Source organism: Phodopus roborovskii, unplaced genomic scaffold, assembly GCF_943737965.1.
Source record: "Phodopus roborovskii unplaced genomic scaffold, PHOROB, whole genome shotgun sequence".
NCBI lineage: Eukaryota > Metazoa > Chordata > Mammalia > Rodentia > Cricetidae > Phodopus > Phodopus roborovskii.
The window spans coordinates 5,945,866-5,968,504 of record NW_026126433.1 but is presented as its reverse complement, the minus strand read 5'-3'; the positions used below and the strand labels follow the sequence as shown (position 1 = coordinate 5,968,504).

Sequence of the window (22,639 nt, the reverse complement as noted above, 5' to 3'; positions counted from 1 at the left end):
TTGTAAGTAGATTCTAATAGCTGCAACTAATCCTATTTATATCTATGTGTGTAAAATGTTTCCCTTTACAACCAAGTGGAATACTGTTGATGGATTTCTCCTCTGTACCACATTTAACATCACATTAGTATTCTTCACAGTCAGGTCTCAAAAAGTTTATCTTTCCATATATACATAGAGCTCAGAACTGCTGTTTTCTTCATTTAAAGCATGATTTTCCTCCCAAAATCTCTACCTACTTGCCCTTTTCCTATTATGAAAATCACACACATTCTTTAACATGTCTTCAATGCAACTCTTTTGAACTCTTTTGAACGTTTTCTACCTTGGTCATACAGATTCTGTCTCCTCTTATAGTTTGGGCTTACTTCATAATTAATTTGAAATGTAGCTACCTTCGGACCACCATTGGTTTCCACTAGTCCCAGTGTATAGAATCTCTCTACCTCTTAGCCTCCATCTTTAATTAACTGTAGTCATTTTCTTACTAAGCCTTGGAATTGTTTCAGGGGAACTAAAGCTTTGAGAATCTGAGTATCCAGAAATACCCTATTTGTTTTTCCTTTCCTCATGATAGTTTGCTAGGCATAAAATTCCTGGTCCACTTATTTTCCAACAGCTTTTAATCAGGTAGTTCTTTGCTTGTTATTCCCCCTCTAGAAGCTGTGTTATTTGTTGTAAAGTCTAGCTGCCTTTTGTTGTACAGTTAGTGCCTTTCTCTTTAATGCCTTGCACCCGTCTTACCTTTTGGAGATCCAGGGAATAACAAGTGTTTGGCCAAGGCTTTTATTTGTTTCCTTGAGACCCGGGTAACCTCAAAGGCTTTTAAATTTGACAAATCTGATGAGCGAAATGTTATATCATTTAATTTGCATTTTTCAAATGAGTAAAGATGAAATTTTTGATTAGCCAATTTTATTACTGCTCTATGAATGTTAGGTGCACACTCAGTTTGTCTCCCTCTTATTCACAGTTCCTGCTCTCATTGGCTGTGAGCAGCTTTTACTTGTCTGTATTTTGTTTCCCTTTAGTTTGTACTCATGTGCATTTGTCACTTAGTTTTATTTAGGAAGATGTTTTTCATGCATATTGAAAAGCATCTCATGTTCTCTTGCAGTCTTTACTGGTTTTATCTTTATGCAGTTTATTCATAATAATGTAACGTTTCAAAAAAAATACCAGTTTCTTCATATTTTGAAACAGTCTCACACTATAGTCCAGGCTAACCCACCAAGCTGTTGTAATTACAAATACAAACTACCATGTAGGGCCCCAAAAGTCTTCTGTGTTACTTTGTAGCATCTTATTTATTTATTTGTTATATGGTAGCCTTGGCGGGCCTGGTATTTGTTATATAATTCAGGCTAGCCTCTGATTGTTGGTGATCTTCCTGTCTTAGATTCCTGAGCACTGGTATTAGAGGCATATAGTTCTTCATTATGAAGCAGTAAAATTCAATTAGGTCACTCCAATGCTACCCAGACCACGTATCAATAAATAATTCTGTTACTTCAATTAGAGATTCTACCTCCTGGATCTATATGGAATAGTAATGTAATATACTGTGTGTGGGGAAGGGGTTGGCTTTAAGATATGTAAAAGCTGACTTCTCAGCTTACTTTCCTTTCAAACATTTGGTGGTAAGAGATTGACATGAACAATACTACGTAAACTACACACCAGGCTCATTTAAAGCATCAGTTATCCTGAAGAACTGGTAAGTTTAATGGCTTTATAGTAGCACCCCTGTGCTTACACACACACACACACACACACACACAACACACACACACAGAGAGAGAGAGAGAGAGAGAGAGAGAGAGAGAGAGAGAGAACTTTAGTAAAATAGGAATAGAAAGCCTTCCTGAACTTATTAAATAATAGGTGATCCAAACCAGAGGACACAAATTCTTCTCAGTAGTGTAATTAAAGAATAGCCAGCTGCAGTGTTTGCATTTGTGTGCAATGCTAATATAGCCAGGTAAGAGATTAATCACTATTTACAGATGTTCCTTCCCATGTCCATCCCTGTGTCATTGACTGCTCTCTTATGGCTTCCCCAAGATGTAGGCAATATGATGGTTAATTCTAGGAAGAAAATAGGGGCATAAAAACATGTTTATTTGCATATACCTTTAAACTCAGATCTTCATTATTAGGATTTTTTAGTATATTTAAATTTTTTTTTTTTTATGGGTAAGGTGTTTTGCTTGTGTTCATGTTCATGCACTACACATGATCCTGGTGCCTAAAGAAACCAAAAGAGAGCATCTGATCTGGAACTGGAGTTAGAAAGAGTTGCATGAGCTGTCACACTGTTGTTGGGATTCTGGTCTTCTAGAACAACAGCCACTGTTCTTAACTACTCAGCTAGCTTTCTAGCTTCAGGCCCATTACATTTAAATTCAGCATCAAAGTCTTGAGGTGTAGACAGAAAAGTACAAGTTATTTGCTAGCATGTTACATTACTGGTCTGTAGTCCAATTTTTTTCCATAGCAATAACTGCTTATAGTCCTACTCAAGCCAAGCTGCGAAGAAAGCTCTGAAACCAGACCAGCTCCCTGAAACAAACAGGGCTACACATCGAGCTACCAAGAAGAGAGTTAGACCAACTGAGGCACCTGGAAAGGAGCTGCCTGCAGGCTGTGCAGTGTGCTCCAGGTTCCCAGCTTTTGTGAGCTGTCACCTTGCTGGGTGGGCTTCAGTGATACAGCTGTCTTTGAGTCATTTCTGCTCCTGTAAGTAACACCTCACTTATTCCGGTAAACAATCCCAATAAAATTAATTGGTTCACCAAGTTGGACTTTGGTAGTATCTTTCCTTTGGTCTGTTGTGAGATCCCTATCAGGGGTGGCGAGTAGACATGTATGTTATGTGTCCTAGGAGTTTTGTTACACAATATTGTGTGATCTAATAGTCTGTCAAGGACATCACTTTATGATACATACCATCACAAGTCTATCCTTTGTCAGTTTGACACTCCCAAATGTTTTTTTTTTTTTAATGCCATACTTATTCTCCAAATAAGGACACTAACAAGTTAAACTTAATATAACTTCCCTGTGTGCAGCCAACAGAATCATTCTCCTTCTCCTCTCCCAAATGACTTGTATGATTTACCAAAGGATCCTCACTCTTACCTGACATCTCTTAATTAATATTTGATAATGCATATTTGATGACTCTTGGGTCCTTCTGTTCATCAGTGTGATGTACATGATAAAGCAACAAGAAAAGAGCTGCCTAAAGTATATGTATGTATACATAAACATTCTTAGTAAAATGGGAGATAAGAACTGGGTGTGGCAGTTCACACCTTTTAATTCCAGCACCCACAAAGCAGAAGCAGGTAGATCTCTATGAGCCTGGTCTAGGACACCCAGGACTACATAGAGAGACTCTTTGCCAAAAGAAAAATAAACAAAATAAGAGACATACTCAACACAGACATCCTCATTTCTCTAGTGAGTCCCATGAGCAGAGCTCCTGTCTAACTTCTGATGTGTAAATTTTCCTACAGAGACTTTCTGTTCACCTCAGATAGAAAGGGCAGCTACAGACCAAAGAGACAGTTCATCCTCATCCTGCAAGGTGGTAAGCCAGTGTGTTTACTGGACTTACTTACAGGAATACACAGGAGGCTGAAGTCAGAAGGCCACCAAAAGTTCAAGGCCATTCTGGTCTACATAGTGAGACCCTGTCTCCAGAAAGTAAATAAATAAAAGTAAAAATCTTAATTTTGTTGTCATGTCTCCCAAAGAGTTTCAGTCTCCAGCAACACTCTGAGAGCTGTCTTTCTAACAACTGGACTTCAGTCAGTTGTTAGTAACAACTGCTCCTCAGTCAGATAAAAATGGACACACTTTGAAGCTGCTATATTCTCTGGTTTGTATAGGAATCAATCACAAAATCAACAAGTTTTGTGCCTAGAAGTAAACTTGGGTTACGCCAGAACATACACGAAGAGATCTTTTTTACCAGACATGGTGGCACACATCTATAATCTCAGATCTTGGAAGGGTAGAGGCAAGAAGATAAGGAGTTAAGGGCCTAGGCTACATGCAGCTCTTGGACATTAGCTACAGTGGTTTTAAAATCCTTCAGGGGGAGAAAATAAAAACAAAAATCCTCAGGGGACAGAAGAGACGGCTGGTCTTCCAGAGGGCTGGAATTTGATTCCCATCAACCACCTGGTGGCTCACAACCACCTATAACTTGGGTTCTACGGAATCTGATGCCTTCTTCTGTTCTCTGTATACCAGGCTTACTGGTGGTGCACAGACATACATGCAGGCAAAACACCCATACACATACAATTTAAAAAAAAAAAAATGTTTTTAACTGCTGAGGAAAACTTAGATAAAGGGGAATGCAAACTTGGCTAATAAACTGCTTTGTTAAAGCAATCGGCACAGGCTGGAGAAATAGCTCAGAGGTGAAGAGCATGTACTGCTCTTCTAGAGGACCCAAGCCTGCTTCCCAGTACACATGTCAAGTGGCTCACAGCCCACCAGCTCTATGGGGAAGCGATGCAGAGCTCTTTTCAGGTGCCTGCGGTTAGATGCGACTCTCTCACACATGCACAATTTTTTTTTTTTTAATCTTATGTCACTTGAAGTATCAACTGGTTCTCCTTGGTCTTTGTTTCTGTATGTAGCAAAGCATTTCTGCAGCTTATCTGGACAAGGCATTGGGCTCACATGGAAGACAAGTACAATTGTCATGGCAGCAAATGGGAATAGAGATGATTCCTGTTTACACAGACAGAGAAAATTGCAAAAGGGAAAGGTTGCTTCAGTAAGACTAGAACTCAGGGTGTGGTGAAAAGAGGAAGGGCAGTGTGGAAAGGGCTAGGTGTTCTGAGTCTGTGCCCTGCTCTGTGTGTACTTCAGTTGAGAACTGTAATTAGATACCACTTTTAGCCAGCCAGTTGTAGTGACACCACTAGGAATGAACTGGGAAGTGGAGAGACTGAGTACTGTGTGTTCAGGGATTTTCACCTTAGTTTCCCCCACTGGCCTAAGATGAAGAGCCCTACTTACTATTCTCTGCCTGTCAGAGAGCCTTTTCTTTCTTTGAAAACATGTTATGCGCACATACAGATGCTGGATGAGCAGCTCAAGGAAGGGCTTATTTGTATTCTCAGTTTGAGGGTGTATGTCCATCATGGGAGGAAGATCATAGTGGCAGCTGATGCCATTGTATGTTCAGCCAGGCAGCAGAAAGAAGTTACTGTTAGTGCTCAGCTTACTCTCTCCTTTTTATTCAGGCTGGGGAGTCAGCCCATGGAATGTACTTTTAGCATCATTTTCCCCTGTCAGTTGTTCTAATCAGACAGTCTCCTCACCAGAGGTTGGTTTCCAAAGTGATCCTAAATCCTATCAAGTTGACAATCACAGTTAATACTCAGTATACTTTACTCTATAATTACCATACTTTGCTTTGTATATTGTGAGATAATAAAGTAGAACTCTACATAAAAATATTACTCCTCCCTGACTTTGACAGTTTTTTGTTTGTCTGTTTGTTTGTTTTTGAGATGTAATGGGGTCTGCTATAGAGACATGTAGCCTTGGCTGCTCTGAAACTTCCTCTGTAGACTAGACTGATTGAACTCAAATAGATCCACCTGTCTGCCTCCCAAGTACTGGATTAAAGGTGTGTGCCACCACCTCCAGCATCTAGCAGTATCTTTTAGAATTATTTAAGGAATGTTTGTTGACTTTAGGACAGGTCACTTCTCCAGTAAGAACTCTTTCAGGCCTAGTAGAGATAGAGAACATTGAAAACACAAATGCTAAGGGCTGGGGATGTAGCTCAACAGCAGAGCACTTACCTAAGCATGTGTGAAGCCTTGGACTCAATCTCTAGCACCACAAAAACAAACCAAACAGGAAAGGAAATGCCAACAGCTCTGCCTTGGAGACTGAGGATGTATGTACTTGGCCCTGGAGTGCCTATGAGAAATCAACATGAGACAGAGGACATCCCAAAGTGGTACTTGAACAGCTATACTTTTCATTATACCCAGTACCTTGAAAGCCACTTTCATTTATGACGGTGTTTTTTAAAATGGAATGTAGAGCATGAGCCCATTTTTTTTTTAACAGTTGTTTGTCTTGGTGCTGGAGACTGAACATGGACTGCCTACGTGCTGAATGCAGTGTGCCAGAAGCTTAAGCAGCAGCTACCTTCCTGATCTGGATCTTAAATAGGGGACATCAAATACTGAAAATGAGTGTTTAACCTTAGGGTGTTTTGCTTGTAAATGTGTGCTCTGTAATATGTGCTCAGATAGGGAGAAGAGCCAGGATTTTGTCCTGGAAAGATGACATCCTGACAAGACAAAAGGCCAGCACTGAAAATAGCTAGGCTAAGGTCATCTTCCTGCCACCAGGCACCAATACAGAGAGCAGCTCTGGGAGTTGTGGAGTGTATGACAAGAGAATAGAAACATTTTGTTCCTAACTTAAAGGAAGTTCTAGACTAAATTGTTGGTTTCAGTAGTAAGATTCATATTCTAACCAAAGAAACTTTTTTTTTTCTTTTTTTTTTCTTTGAGGGCAATGACTCATGTTCTCAGAATTGTGCTTTTGTGGAAACTAAAGCACAGTCGTAAATACAGCCCTGTCATTGTGACTTTTGTGATATCATTGTTGTGGATAGACTAGTGATGGGTGGAATAGATCTAAGTTGTAATAAAGAAACCAAGACTGCTCGAGTTAGCTGATGATTCTAAGAGACATTCAAGTTGTGTTTTGTTTGTGGATAATTGGGAGTGAATGCAGAACCTTGAGCATGCTAGACAAGTGGTCTATCATTGAGACGTATTCTGGACATTAACACTGGAAGTGTGTGTGTGTGTGTGTGTGTGTGTGTGTGTGTGTGTGTGTGTGTCCTTATGTGCTTTTAAATTACCATGTGATTATCACATGGTAATGACACCATATACTCTGTCAGTGCATATGTATTAACTAAATTAAGTTGAACAGTTTAATCTTATAGTTAAAGAATGGGGGTTTGAATGTGCTCTTATGCAGGCACCATGATTTATACTACCCCATCAAGATAGTCCATTGCACCCTCACCTGTGAATACTGAATTGGGTATGTGCATGTAAGGCTCTACCACTGTCCATTCAGCCTGTCTGTTTAAGCTGGCAAATTTGATTTCTTCACTTTAATCTTTGCATCATTCTCTTTTTGAGTTACTCTTCAGCTGCTTCTTAGAGAAGGTGTAACATTAGCTCTTAAAGGTCTTAGATTTTCTGTGCCTTATTTTAATTTCAGCAAAAGTTTGCTGATGAGTTGTAGAAGGAATTGGGGCAATAACGTGGTGGTATGGTAAATAGCCTGTTGAATGGAGTTTGTCACATGACACATTTTTTGAGCAAGCACTTTAACTTTTAGTTTGCTTAACAATCTGCTTCAGTTGTCAGCGGAGAACATGAAGCATCAGCTAATAAAGAAGAAAGTACCCTACTATCACCTTAATGGTGATATTTGATAATGGCTCCAACCGTTCATTATTTTCTTTGCTTTTTTAAGATATAGGAACTGTCACTTCAAAATAATTGGTTCTTTGCACATTAACAAGTCTAAAATATCGAACAAACAAACAGCAACAACAACAAAAAGTACAGGGAATATTTGAAAGGGAAAATGAAGAATTGAGTTCTGTGATTAAATGTGTTCTGAATGTCGTGCTCATCATGCACATTGTATGATAGTGGTTGTTTTTAAATTCTAATCTTGTAAATCATGGTTTTCTGTATATCCCTGGGCTGCCCTGGAACTTCCTTTGTAGACCAGGCTGGCCTTGAATTCACAAAGGTTTGCTTTTGCCTCTCAAGTGCTGGGATTAAAGGCATGCATCACCATGCCTGGCCAAGTCTTCTTGTTTTGGGTACCCTACTAAGTCCTTTTTTGTGCTGCTCATATATTCATGAGTATAGGGCCATCCATTAGAACATGGTCTATACCTTTAATGACAGCTGACTCCTCCCCTTCCCCCAGCTATCATGTGTCAATAACTTTTCAACTAGGGGAGAAGCTTGAGTCACACTGCCCTGTTGTAAAATGTTTACTGTGCAGGGTGAGTTGATGAGTTCAGTTGGCCTATCGTATTCAGATGACACTTTCATGTTGGTCCTCTTTGACCTCTGGCTCTTACAGTCTTTCTGCTCTCTCTATGATGCAGATGTCTCATTTGTGAGTAAGCACTCTATATACACATTCTCTACATTTTGACCATTTGTGAATTTCTTTATTAACCACTGCCTACTACACAAATAAATGTCACTGAAGAGGTCACTGAATTGTACTAATCTGTGGGTATGAGAGATACCTGTTTAGAGGACAGTTTGATAGTAGGTACATTTAACAAAATAGTAGTAATAGCTTCACTCCTGGTATTATGAGCTCCCCGGCTATGCTTTCTTAGCTGAATTTATTTATATATATATTTATATATTTATTTAAATATATTTATTTATGCGTTTCCTCTTTGGGACAAGCCTCAAGTCCAATCAGGAAGCAGCTGGTTATGTCTACAACATTTGTGCCACTGTTGCACCATGGGCTTATTTTGCTACACTAGTTATTATTGTGGTTCACACAATTCACAGCTAAGCAAGATTATTAATGACCTTTCTCTCTTAGGAGCCTATGTAGCACCTTCCAATAGTTTGAGAACTAGCCATCAAAGAGGAAACTTTCTTGCCAGTATTAATTTGTTTTTTCTTGACCTATATCAAAGTATGCAGTGTCTTCAGCAATAAGAGCTTACTGTCATGATCTGGTGAGCCACCAAGTATACGGGAACAAAGAATCTCCAGGATACCTCTGACCAACAACTCAAAGAGGGATACCTATACATTTAGTTAGGAAACCTATGGGTTCTGGGAGAGAGCATAGTTCCCTATATAGGGTAACTCCAATTAAACACTTTTATATGAATATATATTGTGTGAATATAAATATATGTATGTATAAAATTCAGGAAGTTTGTAAGATAGTAGATTTCCTATGGCTGAAAATTGGTTTTTAAATTTTTTTTAAGACTTAGTTTATTTTATATGTATGAGTGTTCTTCCTGCATGTATGTGTATACCACATGTGTGTTTGGTGCCTGGGGAGGTAGAAGTCATACTGGAGTTAGGAGTGGCTGTGGGTTATGTGGTCATTGGTATAAGAGTAGCCAAGTGGTCTTAACTACTGAGCCATCTCTCTCGCTCCTGAGAAAATGAAGCTTTTAAAAACTCAAGCTTCTGTTACATTTCATGTCTTCTGGCTAGTGTTGTTACTGTGAAGAATAACTAAATGGATATAAACTTTTATGTTTATCAGAATATAAATCTGGAAGAGGAACGTCCATATAAGTAGACCTTTACACAGTTATGTTGTGAATTGCGACTGGGAAACATTGGTTTGGGTCAGTATGACATGAAATGGGCAGGTTAAGACTAAACATTAATGGATCAGCTTCAGTGAAATAAATTTTTAGTGTATTCTATATTTGCCATGTCATTTTATAAGAACATTAGTAATATGTTAATAGATAGGGCATAAGAGGGCAGAGTACTTAAAAAGATTAGAGCTACAGCAGCCTCTGAGGAGATGGGTTAAGCACAAAGACTGAGATTGTGATTGTGACAGAAGACCGCAGCAAGGGTAGATAAGAACTAGACAGAATGTCCTGGAGCTAAACACTGATGTGAAAAACCAGGATACTCCTTGCTTGTAGAGCCAGAGCTCCATGTCTAATCTACTTAGTGATGTAGAATTACACTGTTGCCTTTTCAGCAAATGCCAACAACCAGGGACTGCCTACCTGGGATGAATGAAATGAAGAGAGGGCTTCCTCCTTTGGGTTTGGTTTATTTCGTGTGTGAGAACATTAGGTGGTAGTTGTTTGGCAGAAACCTACCCTGTCCTCTCTTTGTCAAATTGACACATTTGAGAAGCACTCCATATCTTTAAGTAAATCTGCTTTTTTATTTGTTTCTTTGTTTTTTAAAGATTTTATTTTTATGGCAGGTGAGATGGCTCAACAGGAAAGGCACTCGCTATCAAGCTTAGCCATCTGAGTTCAGTAGCTGGACCAGCACAATACAGGGTTGTCCTCAGACCTCTACACCCAATGATTGTGAGACACTCGCATCCAGATAGGTACACAAAACACACATGCACATAATAAATGAATTAATAAAAAGATATCTTTATTTTTTTAATGACAGCTTTATTTGTGTATACATACATGAGTGCAGTGATCATAAACGCCAGAAGAGGGCATTGGCTTTCAGGTAGTTGTGAGGTGCCTCAAGGGAATGCTGGGAACCAAATTCAGCACCTCTACAAAAGGTATATGTGTTCTTAACACACTCTCCAGCCTAACAAATCTTTATTTGAATCACTTACGAGCAGGTTTGTTTTCTTGTTGCAAACCAGATTGGTAGCATTCATTTACACCTTTTCCTTGGTCTGACAGTATTGGCCAACAGATCAAGACTGTGATCACAAGAGTATAAGAAAAGAGTTGTCATTTAGTTTTGAGAAACACTTAGGGCAATGATGTATGAATGTGTATTTTTCTCGATTTTTTTTTTTTTTTTTTTTTTTTGTCTCTGAGGGTGTGGGATTACAGGCACTGAAACCAACACTGCATTGCTGTTATTCATCCGCAGGATATTGGAAAAAGTGAGCCATGATGGAGTTTTCTGACAATCCTTGATTTTTTTTCCCAAGTCATTTTGGTTGCCTGGCAGATAGTACAGATGAATCTGTTATTACTGTTAGGAATGTTAATAAAAGTATGTTCCATAACAAAAAGACCTGATAGGGTATTGTTATATACAAATGGGTGTCTATACTGTGTCTGCTAGAGTCTTTGATGACAGTTGCTAGCTCCGTCTATTGAACCACATGTGGCTAAACATTCATAAATGCAAACATGTTTCACAGCAGTCAGAGCCATAGATAGGCTCAATTGCAAAACCCATAGCTGACCCACATTTCTTTTATGGTACATTATAAGGTTGGTATGTACTGGTCTTTGTTTTTGTTGATGTTAGGTTCAGAAGATTAACCAGAGATGCTAGAGCATACTACCCAAAGGGAGCAGTACTTAAAATGAGCCCCAATAATGACTAAATTACATTCTCATCTCATGGTATAAACAACTAGGATATCATTTTTAATGAAAAAAGACAAAGGAGCAAAGAAAACAGGAACCTGCCCTGACTCAGGAAGTCTTCAAGATGATAGGACTGTCTCTAGCATCAGTTGTACTGAGGCTTGAGAAACACTGGGCCTACTAAAACAGCAACACTGGTTACCTCTGCTTTGGACAGGACTAGGTATTATGTAGTGTTCTCTGCTAAATAACAATGCCATTTGAAAAGGTAGAGGTTTCTAAAACACTTGTGGGTTCCTCAGTCATTAGCCCTAGGTTTTGAGGATTTTAGAGCTGTGGTCACTCTTGACTCTCCATGGATTAGGTAGCTTTTACCTTGCACTCTAGTCCTTCCCATCCACTCACCAGTGTGTGCTGTTGTTCAGAGACTGAGATGTTAGTCAAAAGTGCCACGTCCACGCGGCCACAGCACCGAGCTGGCAGAAGGTGTCAGGATTGAAACACTTAACAGACCACCATGAGAAGAGGAAGCTGCTGCTGCCCTTTATGACAGAGAGTAATGGGCTTATATACCCAAGACAGGGGATGGGCTAATCATAGGAGGAAATCATGCACCACCCACACCTGGAGTCAAGGCACAGGCACTGCACACCAGAAAGTTATGAGAACAGCCTTGTTTGATCAACCTTGAGAGTACAGGAGTTCTACGGCTGGTTGGAGACGAAGAGAGCTGTAAGGGACAAGTACTTAAATTTCCCAACAGTTCCTCCCTTTTTATTTTTTAAATGAAGCAATCCCTGTCTTAGGTCACCTGGGGAACAAATACCTTACCCATCATGGGGAAATGCTCTCATCATTTCCTGTCTTAGGCAGTATTGATCCTGCTAGGAGTTGCCCGTTATTGCTTATCACTTCTCCAGCATCTGTAGCCATACTTGATTCAGGTTATACTGCCAAGGCCATGAGTGCCTGTCAGGTGACACTTGCCTATCTATTGTACTGGTTGCGGAATCCCAATGCAGGCACCAATACCCTGAGTAGGGATAACACAATAGACTCGACCAATGCTGTACCCATTCCCCCCACGGGACATGAAATTTCACCAATCACTAGCTTTTACAGGATCCACACGAGTGGCATTAATCACCTTAATAGAGTGGCTCAACTGGGTAGTGAATTTGACAAAGGTAACATTCCATCAGAAGCATTAACAACATTTCCAGGAGTCACACAAACAGAATGATAGTAAGACAATTGTTGATGAATCCATAAATAACCTGTTTTTGAGCTAAAGCCAATTGTTGATTTAAAGTCAATATTCCTAATTGAATGTGAGAAAACTACTTTGGAGGTTCAAAGCTTTGCTAACTTTCTCTGAGAGTTCATTTACAACAGCTGAGGTCTGGACATTTTGAGAAATGGCAAATCCTGTGGCAGTGGTGGTGGAAATGGCAATGGTGGCCACAATTGCAGCAGTAATTCCAAAGTCCCCTTTTTGTTGATACAAGGTCATTGTAGTCCTTCTATCATCTAGAACAGGCTATGGAACCACTGCAGGAACGTGTTCCACCATGGCGTTATCTTCATGAACCCAGCAACTCATCAGGGAGCAGTTTCTGGAAGAACAGTTAAGAGTGCCCCCAACACACACACACACATACGCACACAGACCTGTTCCAAACAAAGAAAAAAGGAGGGCAGGAGACATGGGGAGTTGATAGAGAAGTTTTCCACAGCAGTATAATTAATCAAACATGTCTGATACATTCCAAGAGGCTGTGCCATTGAAGGCCAAACCTTGCTTCAGTATGAGGGGGAGGGCATCTGTGCAAGCATAAGGTCCACAAATACACATTCCTGAAAAAAGGGAGACAACCCCAAACTGATTGGGATTTCTATAATAGTATTCCTCAGAGTCCCTAGTGCTATTTGTAACCGGAGGCCGATGTGTGTGCCACCAAATGTCTCTACGTCCTTTTAATAGGGGGTGACTGAACTATGCAATCTCCCCAAATCAGGGGTGAAGTTAGCTGAAAATCACTATGCCGTGGCCAACAGCATGACTCTGGGTGAGGATCGTGTATAGTTCCAGAGTCATTACGCTCAAAGTTCACAGGGAAAAAAACTACCCTTTAAACCTAACACTGATCCCCCTGAGGAATTAGAAGAAAAATCTGCTGTGGAAACATTAGACATTGAATACAGGAATTAGAAAAGGATCCATTATTAAGCAATACCTAAACAAGAGGAGAAATATACTTATCACAAAATTGACCTTAAGTTTGTATCAATAGATGAAAATCCATTCCAAAACAAAGTATTATTCCCTTTGTATCTTAAAAAGAGATTGATTGTGATTATTAACCATTTATAACTAAGCCCATTAAATAAAAACATTTATAAACAATATTTGGGAATTTGGGCATCGTTCTTTCCCAACTGCTTCCTGCTGGTAGGGAAAGCTGTCATGGGGATCCTAAGAAGAAGCAGAAATCCTGGCTGTAGTCTACAAGGCTGCCTTGTCCCAACTGTTTTGAATATTGGATCACCTGGGACATTGTTTCAGGGGATCTTGCTTGATGAAACCACATTAGTCTGGAAGGAATCCACATTTCACTTTCTGTGGAAACAAAAATAGAAATCCTTTTCCTCAGTAACCTGTCCTTAGATTTAAATTTTGAAGTGGCTTTTTAAAAATATATAAATTGGGTTAATCCAGCAGCATTGATAGTCAAGTGTATTGTAGCAATTATTCCTTCCTTAGCAATTGAGCAATTTAAAGACAATACAATAGCATACAGTAACTAGACCCTTTGTGTGCTTTCATCTTCACATGGCTTTTTTATTTTCTCATTTTTTTGAGACAGGGCTTTTCAGTGTAACTTTGGCTGCCCTGGAAGTCACTCTGTACACTCTGAAAGCACAGAGATCTGCCCGCCTCTGTCTCCCAAGTGCTGGAATTAAAGACATGTGCCATCACATCCAGCTATTCTCTTTTGTACGTACCTTGTTTACCCCAATACACTCCTGCTGGCTACAGAGGGACTGGTCCACGATTCCTCACTTTCCAAATCTCTGTGGGAGCCGCACCTGGGTGGCTAGAGTATTGAGCTGTCGTAGGGTGTCAGGATTGAAACACTTACAGAAGGATTGAAACACTTACAGACCACCATGAGAAGTGAAGAAGCTGCTGCTTTTTATTACAGAGAGTAATGGGCTTATATTCCCAAGCCAGGGGATGGGCTAAGCATAGGAGGAAATCATGCACCATCCACACCTGGGGTCAAGGCACAGGCACTGCACACCAGAAAGTTATGAGAACAACCTTGTTTGATCAACCTTGAGAGCATGGGAGTTCTACAGCTGGGTGGGGAGGAAGAGAGCTGTAAGGGACAGGTATGTAAATTTCCCAACACAAAAGGACTCAAAGAATCAGAGCAATAACCAGGAACAAAATAGTAATGCTATTTCCATCGGAACATTGATTATGCCTTTATGCTCTATGTTTTAAAATCATAATTTACCAAGTCCATCATCCTGGTCTAAAACTGTAAAAAGTATTTCTGGAGTTGTCTGACTTAACATTTCTGACTGTCTGTTGTTCTATGTGAAATTAGAATGTTGTCTCTTGACTGCCTATCTTGGTTTCTTTTCATGTTGCTTTGTCTACTATCCTGACAATAGTTGCTTAAGGGAGAAAGGTTTAGTTACTTACTTACTTTTGGCTGGTGGGTCCATGATGGTAGGGAAGACATAGCATATAGGGAAGGAAGGCCTGGTGATAGACTGGAACCAGAGGCTCACTGTCACACAGCATCACCACTCAGGAAATAAACAGGAAGTGGACCAGGCTATAAAGCCTCCTGGCCTGCGTCACTGACCCACTTCCTTTAGCACACTGGGGACCAAGTGTACAGATGCATGAGTCTGTGGGAATCACTTTATCTCAAACACAGCAATGTCCCAGGAAGATGAGAAACATATTTACTAGAAAACTCTCAGTGACATCACCATGAAAACATTGTATACTATTAAATTATGCAGTGGTATCAAGTCCTCTTGCCTTTCCCACACTTTCCTCATAATTGCACTTCTCAAATCCTCTTCTGGACTACTCTTTCTTCCCTGTTTTTATTTTTGGTACTAAGATTGAATCTTAGTACCAGGCTCTTAGCCTGGTAGGTAAGTATTGCCCCCAGGAGCTGTGTCCCCAACTGGATTAATGTCTGATCAACTTTTGAGCTTAAACTGTACAGAATGTTTATCAGTGTACATTAAAATTTGATTTTGATGCTGTTTCTTTCCTTGCATTTTGCTTTTATTGGGAGTCAACCCCAGAACCTTAAGTATGCTGGGCAAATGTTCTTACCACTGAGCCACAAGTTTAGCCTGTAAAATTTAAAAATGGTTTATGTCATGTTTTTATGTTCATGATTTACCTAACAACTTAAAACCAGTATTACTTAATTTGTGTTTCATTAGCGGCTTTGATGCAATTGCTTTTACTCTCACATTAGAATTTTTTAACCTACCTGTTCAGGTCACAGTCCTAAAGTCTATATTTTAGCTGGTGTGCTGGTGCCCTGTAATCACAGCCCTTGGAATGGGTAGGAGGATCAGCAGTTCAAGGTCATTTTCTAGCTATTGAAGTGAGTTCAGAATCCGCTTGAGTCCCTGAGCAGCATGACACCCTGTAAAATGTATACTTTATGTATACTTAATTGTCTTATTTAAAAATTTTATCATCACACAGACACTCCCTAAGCTACCCCTTGGCCTCATGTCAGGAAACATTTGTCTTGTTGCTGTAGTCTTCTCAGAAATATATTTTCATAATGCCTTATGTAGTTCTGTGAATGTGAATTTAATATGAAGACAAATTGTAACCCTTCCTAAGAGTTTATAGTCCCTACATACTGTCGTGAGAACTTGATCTATCCAGCTCTCTTTGTCTCATTGATAGTCTGTGTTCTCATGGTCGGCTTGAAAGGTCAGTGAAGGACAGTATTCTGAAGGAAGTAGATGGAGCATCCTTCCAGAGCTAGTGTGTGTCACAGCTGTCTCTCTGGACTTGCTCCAGCTCTAGCTCAGTGGCTCTTACAGAAAGGAAATCTTAGAGGCCTGCATTGGGGCTCAGAACATGGTGCTGAAGGACACTTGCTTCCCAAGAATCACCACTCTGTGAGATGTGTTTATAATTATACTTCTCATCCCCATGCAGCTGGCCTCTCAGAGCACTCTATTCCTTAGGTGTCTTCAGCCTCTTCCTGACCATCCCTACTGCTGTGTCTTCTTCAGGCCCTTGATGTTTTCTCTGGAATAATTTCTACAATTTTTAACTTATTAATTATTTTTTTCTGTTTTCTGTGTCCTTATCTCCAAAATCCTGGAAAAATTAATAATCTAGTGAGAAATTAGGCATGGTTATAAATTATTTTAATGAGAGTATGTAAAGCTACAGTGTAAATACCTATAAAAGGCCATAGTAACAATAAAAAAAAATGGGATGAATAGCTCAAAGCATTTATAGTCAGCTTCAAATAGTATAATCAACCCATTGATTACGAAGCCATGTTTAATTGTACTGTTTCTATAGCAAACTTCCAAGGGAGTCTTTAGTTTTGTTCTAAGTCAGAATAAAGGTTCATTTGGTAATTTAAAGAGAGTATATTTCTGGTTTCTAGTAGTAACCAGATAAAGAGATGTAATCAATATATAAAACTAAACACTGTTTCCCCATTGATATAAGAATAAAGATATAAGCTTGTCTGTGTCAATACATAAGAGTCAGAAATGCATACTGGTTATTCAAAAACCTTCAGCAGCTTCAGTATGTGTGAAAGGAGGTCCAAAAAATACACGGTGCTTGCTTCTGCAGTTGTGGCTGTTGGATGCTTATGCTGCTGATTCAGTCATCATTGATGCACCTAAGCTTACAGATAGATGTATCCAGATAACTTACTTACTGTTCATGATTTTTTTATTTTAAAACATCAACAATATGTTTTAAACATACATTTCCAAAGTCATACAGTCTCTGTATTGTTCACTTGTTATGTAGACTCCCAGTCTATACCTGGGGAATGGTTTTGCTATTGTAAAATGGTATCATGAGTGGTAGTGTAGAAGATGCTACAGTGACCCAGCAGTTGGCCTTAGCCAAGAAGTGACCATCTATCATGTGTTGGAAACAGTCTTCCTCAGTCCTCAAGAGCATCAGGAACTTGGCCTGCTGTGTGCTGCAGGGTGGCACAGTGATTCAGCTTGATAATGAGGAATGTGACTTGTCAACAAAGAGGGAGAAAATCACATATACATGCTTCTAAGAAAATAAGACTACCTTAATTAACAGTTTATTTACTAAGTAGAAAACTGGGCTAAGGAAAGCCAATTTTCTTGTGCTTTTTTGTCTTTGTTTTTCAGGTGGGAATAATAGCATGAACTTAATATAGGCATGTGAGACATAGAGGTAGGAGGAGGAGTTAAGGCCAGCCTAGGCTAATGAGATTGCCTTAGAAAAACAAGACACTTCTTCATGGTATAAAAATGAATATATATTCCCAACATTCTGAACAAATAGACTTTTCAGTGACATATCACCATCTGTAGTAGCCTATACCCATAATCCAAATACTTAGGAGGCTGAGGGAAGAGAACTATAAATTCTAGGTCAGTTCAATCTGCATAGCAAGTTAATGGCCAGCCTGGGGTATGTAATGAGAACTTTGTGTCAAAAAGCAAAGAATGTTTGCTTGTGTAGGCCATGGATTTCATCTCCAGCAGCCTCCTTAAGTGAAAGTCTGTTTCATAATGGTCATATATCTGATCTTTGGTTTACTTATAAGTAGAGTGGTCATACCTACACCCCAAAGGATTATTGCCAGGATCACCCTTGTCTTCTCTGCACTTCCACGTGTGAGCTGTGGGTTAGCAGTCCTTTTCAGAATGAGTTTACCACAAGAAGGCAGAAAACATCAAACAAATAGAAAGGTGTATGTATGTCCTGGCTACTGTGCAGTTATTTCTGTATGTAAGTCAGTCCCTGCTTAACCAGAATCCTGAAGGAGTTTATGGCTGTGATAGAATTTCTTGTCCATGAACAGAGTTAAATTGTGAAAAGTTTGTGACATTTAACCATACATACCATTGTACAGTAAGCCATAAAATTAATAACCTGCCTGTCCTGTTAGCTTTCTCTTTTAGTCCTAGAAAACATGAAATTCTAGGTTGTTGTATAAAATAGGTGTTCTGCTGGTTCTGTGATGTAGGCTTTGTAGCACACCATTCAGCAAAGAACCATAAACAGAGCTGCTGTTTTAGTGTGGCTTGTGGTTTTGTTTTGATTGTATTTGAACTTTTTTATGCTTGCAGAAAGTCAGTACTCATTCATTTGGTATTTCCTTTTTGAGGAGGAGTTAAATATATACTTAGAACCTTTATTTAAGTAACTTCAGTTACTTGGATTTGATTCATCTGGTCTTTTTACTAGGTCATGATTGCTTTTTTTTTTTTTTTTTTTCCCCTTAAGCACAGGAAATACAGGGGAGTGGGTAAATACTTAAGTGTGTAAGAGTGCTTATCCCACAAAATGAGGACCTGAGTTTCAGCACTACACCCACAATAAACAACACACATACTGGTATGTTCTGGAGAGGAGGAAATGACAAGCGAATCCCTGGGGTTTGATGGCCAGCCCTACTTGGTGAGCTCTAGGTCAGTGTGAAACACTCTTATAAAATAAAGTGGAGAACAATTAAAGGCAACATCAATGCCAACCTCAGCTCTCCACATACAGGTGCATGTGCACCTGCACACATTTAAGTAAAAGCATGAGAAATACAGTAGTTAGAGGATACAAGCAGAATTGGAAGCCATTTGGTCTCTGTAAAGTCTGTGCCCAGGGTACCGTGGGTGGGAATGAAGGCGGGTAGGGATACTAAGTAAAGGGGCTTAAGATGGTTAGATGTTGGTGCGTCTGAACCTGAGCAGTCAGGGGTGACAAGTTTCTAGACTGTGTTATGCCATCTCCCTCCTGTTTCTGTGCTGTGTTCTGTAGACTGTCTCCCTTCCCTACCTCCACTGAGTCAGCTGGGTGCACTGTGTTTGTAGAAACTATCCAGCACAGCTTTTCTTCTCTGGAAGTCTGAATGTAATTACCTTTGCACAAACCACATGATCTGCATACCCCTGAGCTCATCTCTGTCTTACTCTTCCTGATCCACTGTGCTAGTTTGAATGAAAATGACCCCACAGGCTCAGAGAGAGTGGCACTGTTAGGAGGTGTGGCCTTGTTGGAGGAAGTGATTCACTGGGGATGGTCTTCAAGGTTTCAGATGTTAAGCTAGGCCCAGTGCCACTCATTCTCTCTGCTGCCTGCCAATCTGGATGTAGAACTCTTAGTTCCTTGTCCAGCACCAGGTCTGCCTGCATGTGCCCATGCTTCCTGCCATGAGGATAATGGACTAAAGCTCTGAATTGTAAGCTAGCCCCAATGAAATGTTTTCCTTTATAAGAGTTGGTGTGGTCATGGTGTCTCTTCACAGAAGTAGAACAGTAACTACGACACCTACCCAGTACCCAACATGGACCTGGTACAGGACCAACACCCTTGGTGAAAAAGCACTGTCAATTATAGCCACTTTGGACTGCTACCATATGCCACATGATAGAGTGACCACATCAGCAGGATGTCTGGGCCTTTCCCCACTCATTTATATAGTTCTGTGCACCATGTGTGTAACTGGTGGCCATGGAGGCCAGAGGAGGTAGTCGGATCCCCTGGAACTGGAATTATAGATGGATATGAGCCTCTCTGGGCTGGAAACTGAACCTGAATAGGGTCCTCTGCAAGAAGAGCATGTGCCCTTAATTGCTGAGCCATTTAACTTCATATTATTAAATATGCTGGAAGAGTATTTGGATTTTTCCGGGCTATTCTTACATTTAAAATAAGCAGTGACCCATTACCTAAAATTCTATCACAAGTCTGTTGCATCATAAAATGATGGAAAATGGTAAATGTGACAGAACCCAGTCTCTGTGCGTGCCATGCAAGGGCTCTACATATTCCTAGTCTTTTGGTGTGATTTATTGAGTCAGTCTTGCTGAACTTCACAGGTAAGCCTTGAACTGCAGTCCTCCTGCCTCTGCCAGAGTAGCTGAGATTGCAGGCCTGCAGCTCCAACCCTGGTGAAGTGGGACTTTTTGGTTGAGTTACAGCTTCTTTTTCATTCTTTCTGTTACCTCTGTTTTTATGAGACCCAGCTAAGAAAATCTATTCGATATTTCTAAATTTTCATTAAATCTAATTACATGCAAGTTGTCCTAGTGTCTGCTGTAATAAATTCTTTACAGCACAGCTTAGAACAACACATCTAGATTAAAACACATCAGTTATTACTGCCCTGATCATTCAGACAACACGAAGGAAGCAGTTACATTTCACAGCGCAACCATTAGTGTAGCTCAGGAGTGGCTTCTCTCTAACAGGTGGTTTTCTTCTCTTGTTCAGGGCGCTGTTTGGGGTCAGCCATATCTCTGATTCCATAAAGCAATTTTCTATGTAAAGTTTGCAGAGGATTATCAGAGCAATGCCTCCACGACCATCGTCGGGTGAACTGTGGGGCATCCACTTGATGCCCCCACGAATCCTAGTGGAATGTTTACTCCCAAATGGAATGATAGTGACTTTAGAATGCCTCCGTGAGGCTACACTAATCACCATAAAACACGAACTGTTTAAAGAAGCCAGAAAATATCCTCTGCATCAGCTTCTGCAAGATGAATCTTCTTACATTTTCGTAAGTGTTACCCAAGAAGCAGAAAGGGAAGAATTTTTTGATGAAACGAGACGGCTTTGTGACCTTCGGCTCTTTCAACCCTTTTTAAAAGTAATTGAACCAGTAGGCAACCGTGAAGAAAAGATCCTCAATCGAGAAATTGGTATGATATGATTTTCAGCTAATTGACATTGTCATTGCTAAAGTGCAAATAACTGACATCTACTCTTTGTTTCATTATTAACATACTTTATTTGAATTATTACCTTTGTAATCTTTAAGGAGATTTCTTTAAAATATATCTACAATGTTTTTTTTTTTAACCAGTGAGCTATAGAATATTGTAACACTTTGATCTTCTGTATGATTTTTCCTTAAGAAATACAGTGAGGAGGAACACTTAGATTTGTTATAGCCAAGTTTTATATTACTCTGTAAAAAATGTGATAATGATTCTATTATAACATTAATATATTATGGAAAATACATATACTTAAAATTCTTGAGCCCTCATCAACTCTTAAAAACAAATTCATCAGTGATTTTTTTTTTAACTCATAGAAACTTCTTGACTCTTAAGCTTTTCCAAATGTGATCAGTTCTCTGTAAGAACCACATTTGCCCTGCATTCTTTATAAATACCTTATTTTTTTTTTTAGGTTTTGTTATTGGCATGCCAGTGTGTGAATTTGATATGGTTAAAGATCCAGAAGTCCAGGACTTCCGAAGGAACATTCTGAATGTTTGCAAAGAAGCCGTGGATCTACGGGATCTCAACTCCCCTCATAGCAGAGCGATGTATGTCTACCCTCCCAACGTAGAGTCTTCCCCAGAATTGCCAAAGCACATCTACAACAAGTTAGATAAAGGTAAGGAGAAAGTCCTTTGTCACTGTGCTGATTCCTTCTGCGTAGTTAACTTTTTGCTGGCTGGATTATGAGCTTGAAGGCAAGGACTGCTGCTCCATGAGGGCCAGTACTAAGTGACACCTTGTGGACAGGAAGCACACACACACTGACTCATCCCTTGCCTAACATTTCTCACTAAAACCAAAAACCTGAGTTTTAGAATTCACTGGTGCATAGAATGTGAATAGAATTAGAGCTGATTCTCATTCTCCCTCTCTCTCTCTTAAACAAATGTATAGAGCATTGGCCTTACATGTACAAGGCCATGGGTTTGATCCCCAGTACCATCAAAGAAAAAAAAAGAGTTCATAAAACAAGCATAGACACAGACTTTTTAAGTGATCTGTCCTGTGACAGGAAGACACTGTTATGCATCACTGTGTCTTTTAGTTTTCTAAAGACAAGTTTCAAGAAGTTTGTGCTCTGTTCCTCTAACCATAACCAGAAACAGTGTCTAGTTAACCTGACTTGACTAGAGGTGAAGATATGATGATGTGTAGTTTGACTGATTAGAGCTGAAGATACCATATCTAGTTAACCCTAGAAGTAAAGATACGATGTCTAGTTAACCTGACTGACTAGTGGTGAAGATCTGGCAGAAACAGACAAAGTTCACATCTGGCAGATTCTTGATGTCCATGGCTTAGTTGGTCTTAATAGAGAAAGATTGAAAATTTCCTTTTCTCTCTGATCCATTCTAGTGACTGCTCTCTTTCCTTCGAATAGTTTATGAACTGTTAAACTTTTGAAGCCTCTTGAGTCACTCTGATGTGCATCTTACAGTTTGAAGTGGAGATGAGCTTAGCCTTGGGTTCTGG

At 39.7% G+C, this 22,639-nt stretch overlaps 1 protein-coding gene across 2 annotated transcripts in view; it reads left to right on the top strand.

Annotated features, from left to right (window-relative positions):
* The window catches only part of Pik3ca (phosphatidylinositol-4,5-bisphosphate 3-kinase catalytic subunit alpha), a 70,686-nt gene that overhangs the window by 17,189 nt on the left and 30,858 nt on the right, over window positions 1-22,639 (top strand). For both annotated transcript variants that reach the window (XM_051185830.1, XM_051185831.1), the window contains exons 2-3: window positions 20,646-21,076; window positions 21,573-21,782. In XM_051185830.1, coding sequence (XP_051041787.1) covers window positions 20,725-21,076; window positions 21,573-21,782 — 562 coding nt within the window. In that variant the 5' untranslated portion in view covers window positions 20,646-20,724. The remainder of the gene's footprint in view (window positions 1-20,645; window positions 21,077-21,572; window positions 21,783-22,639) is intronic.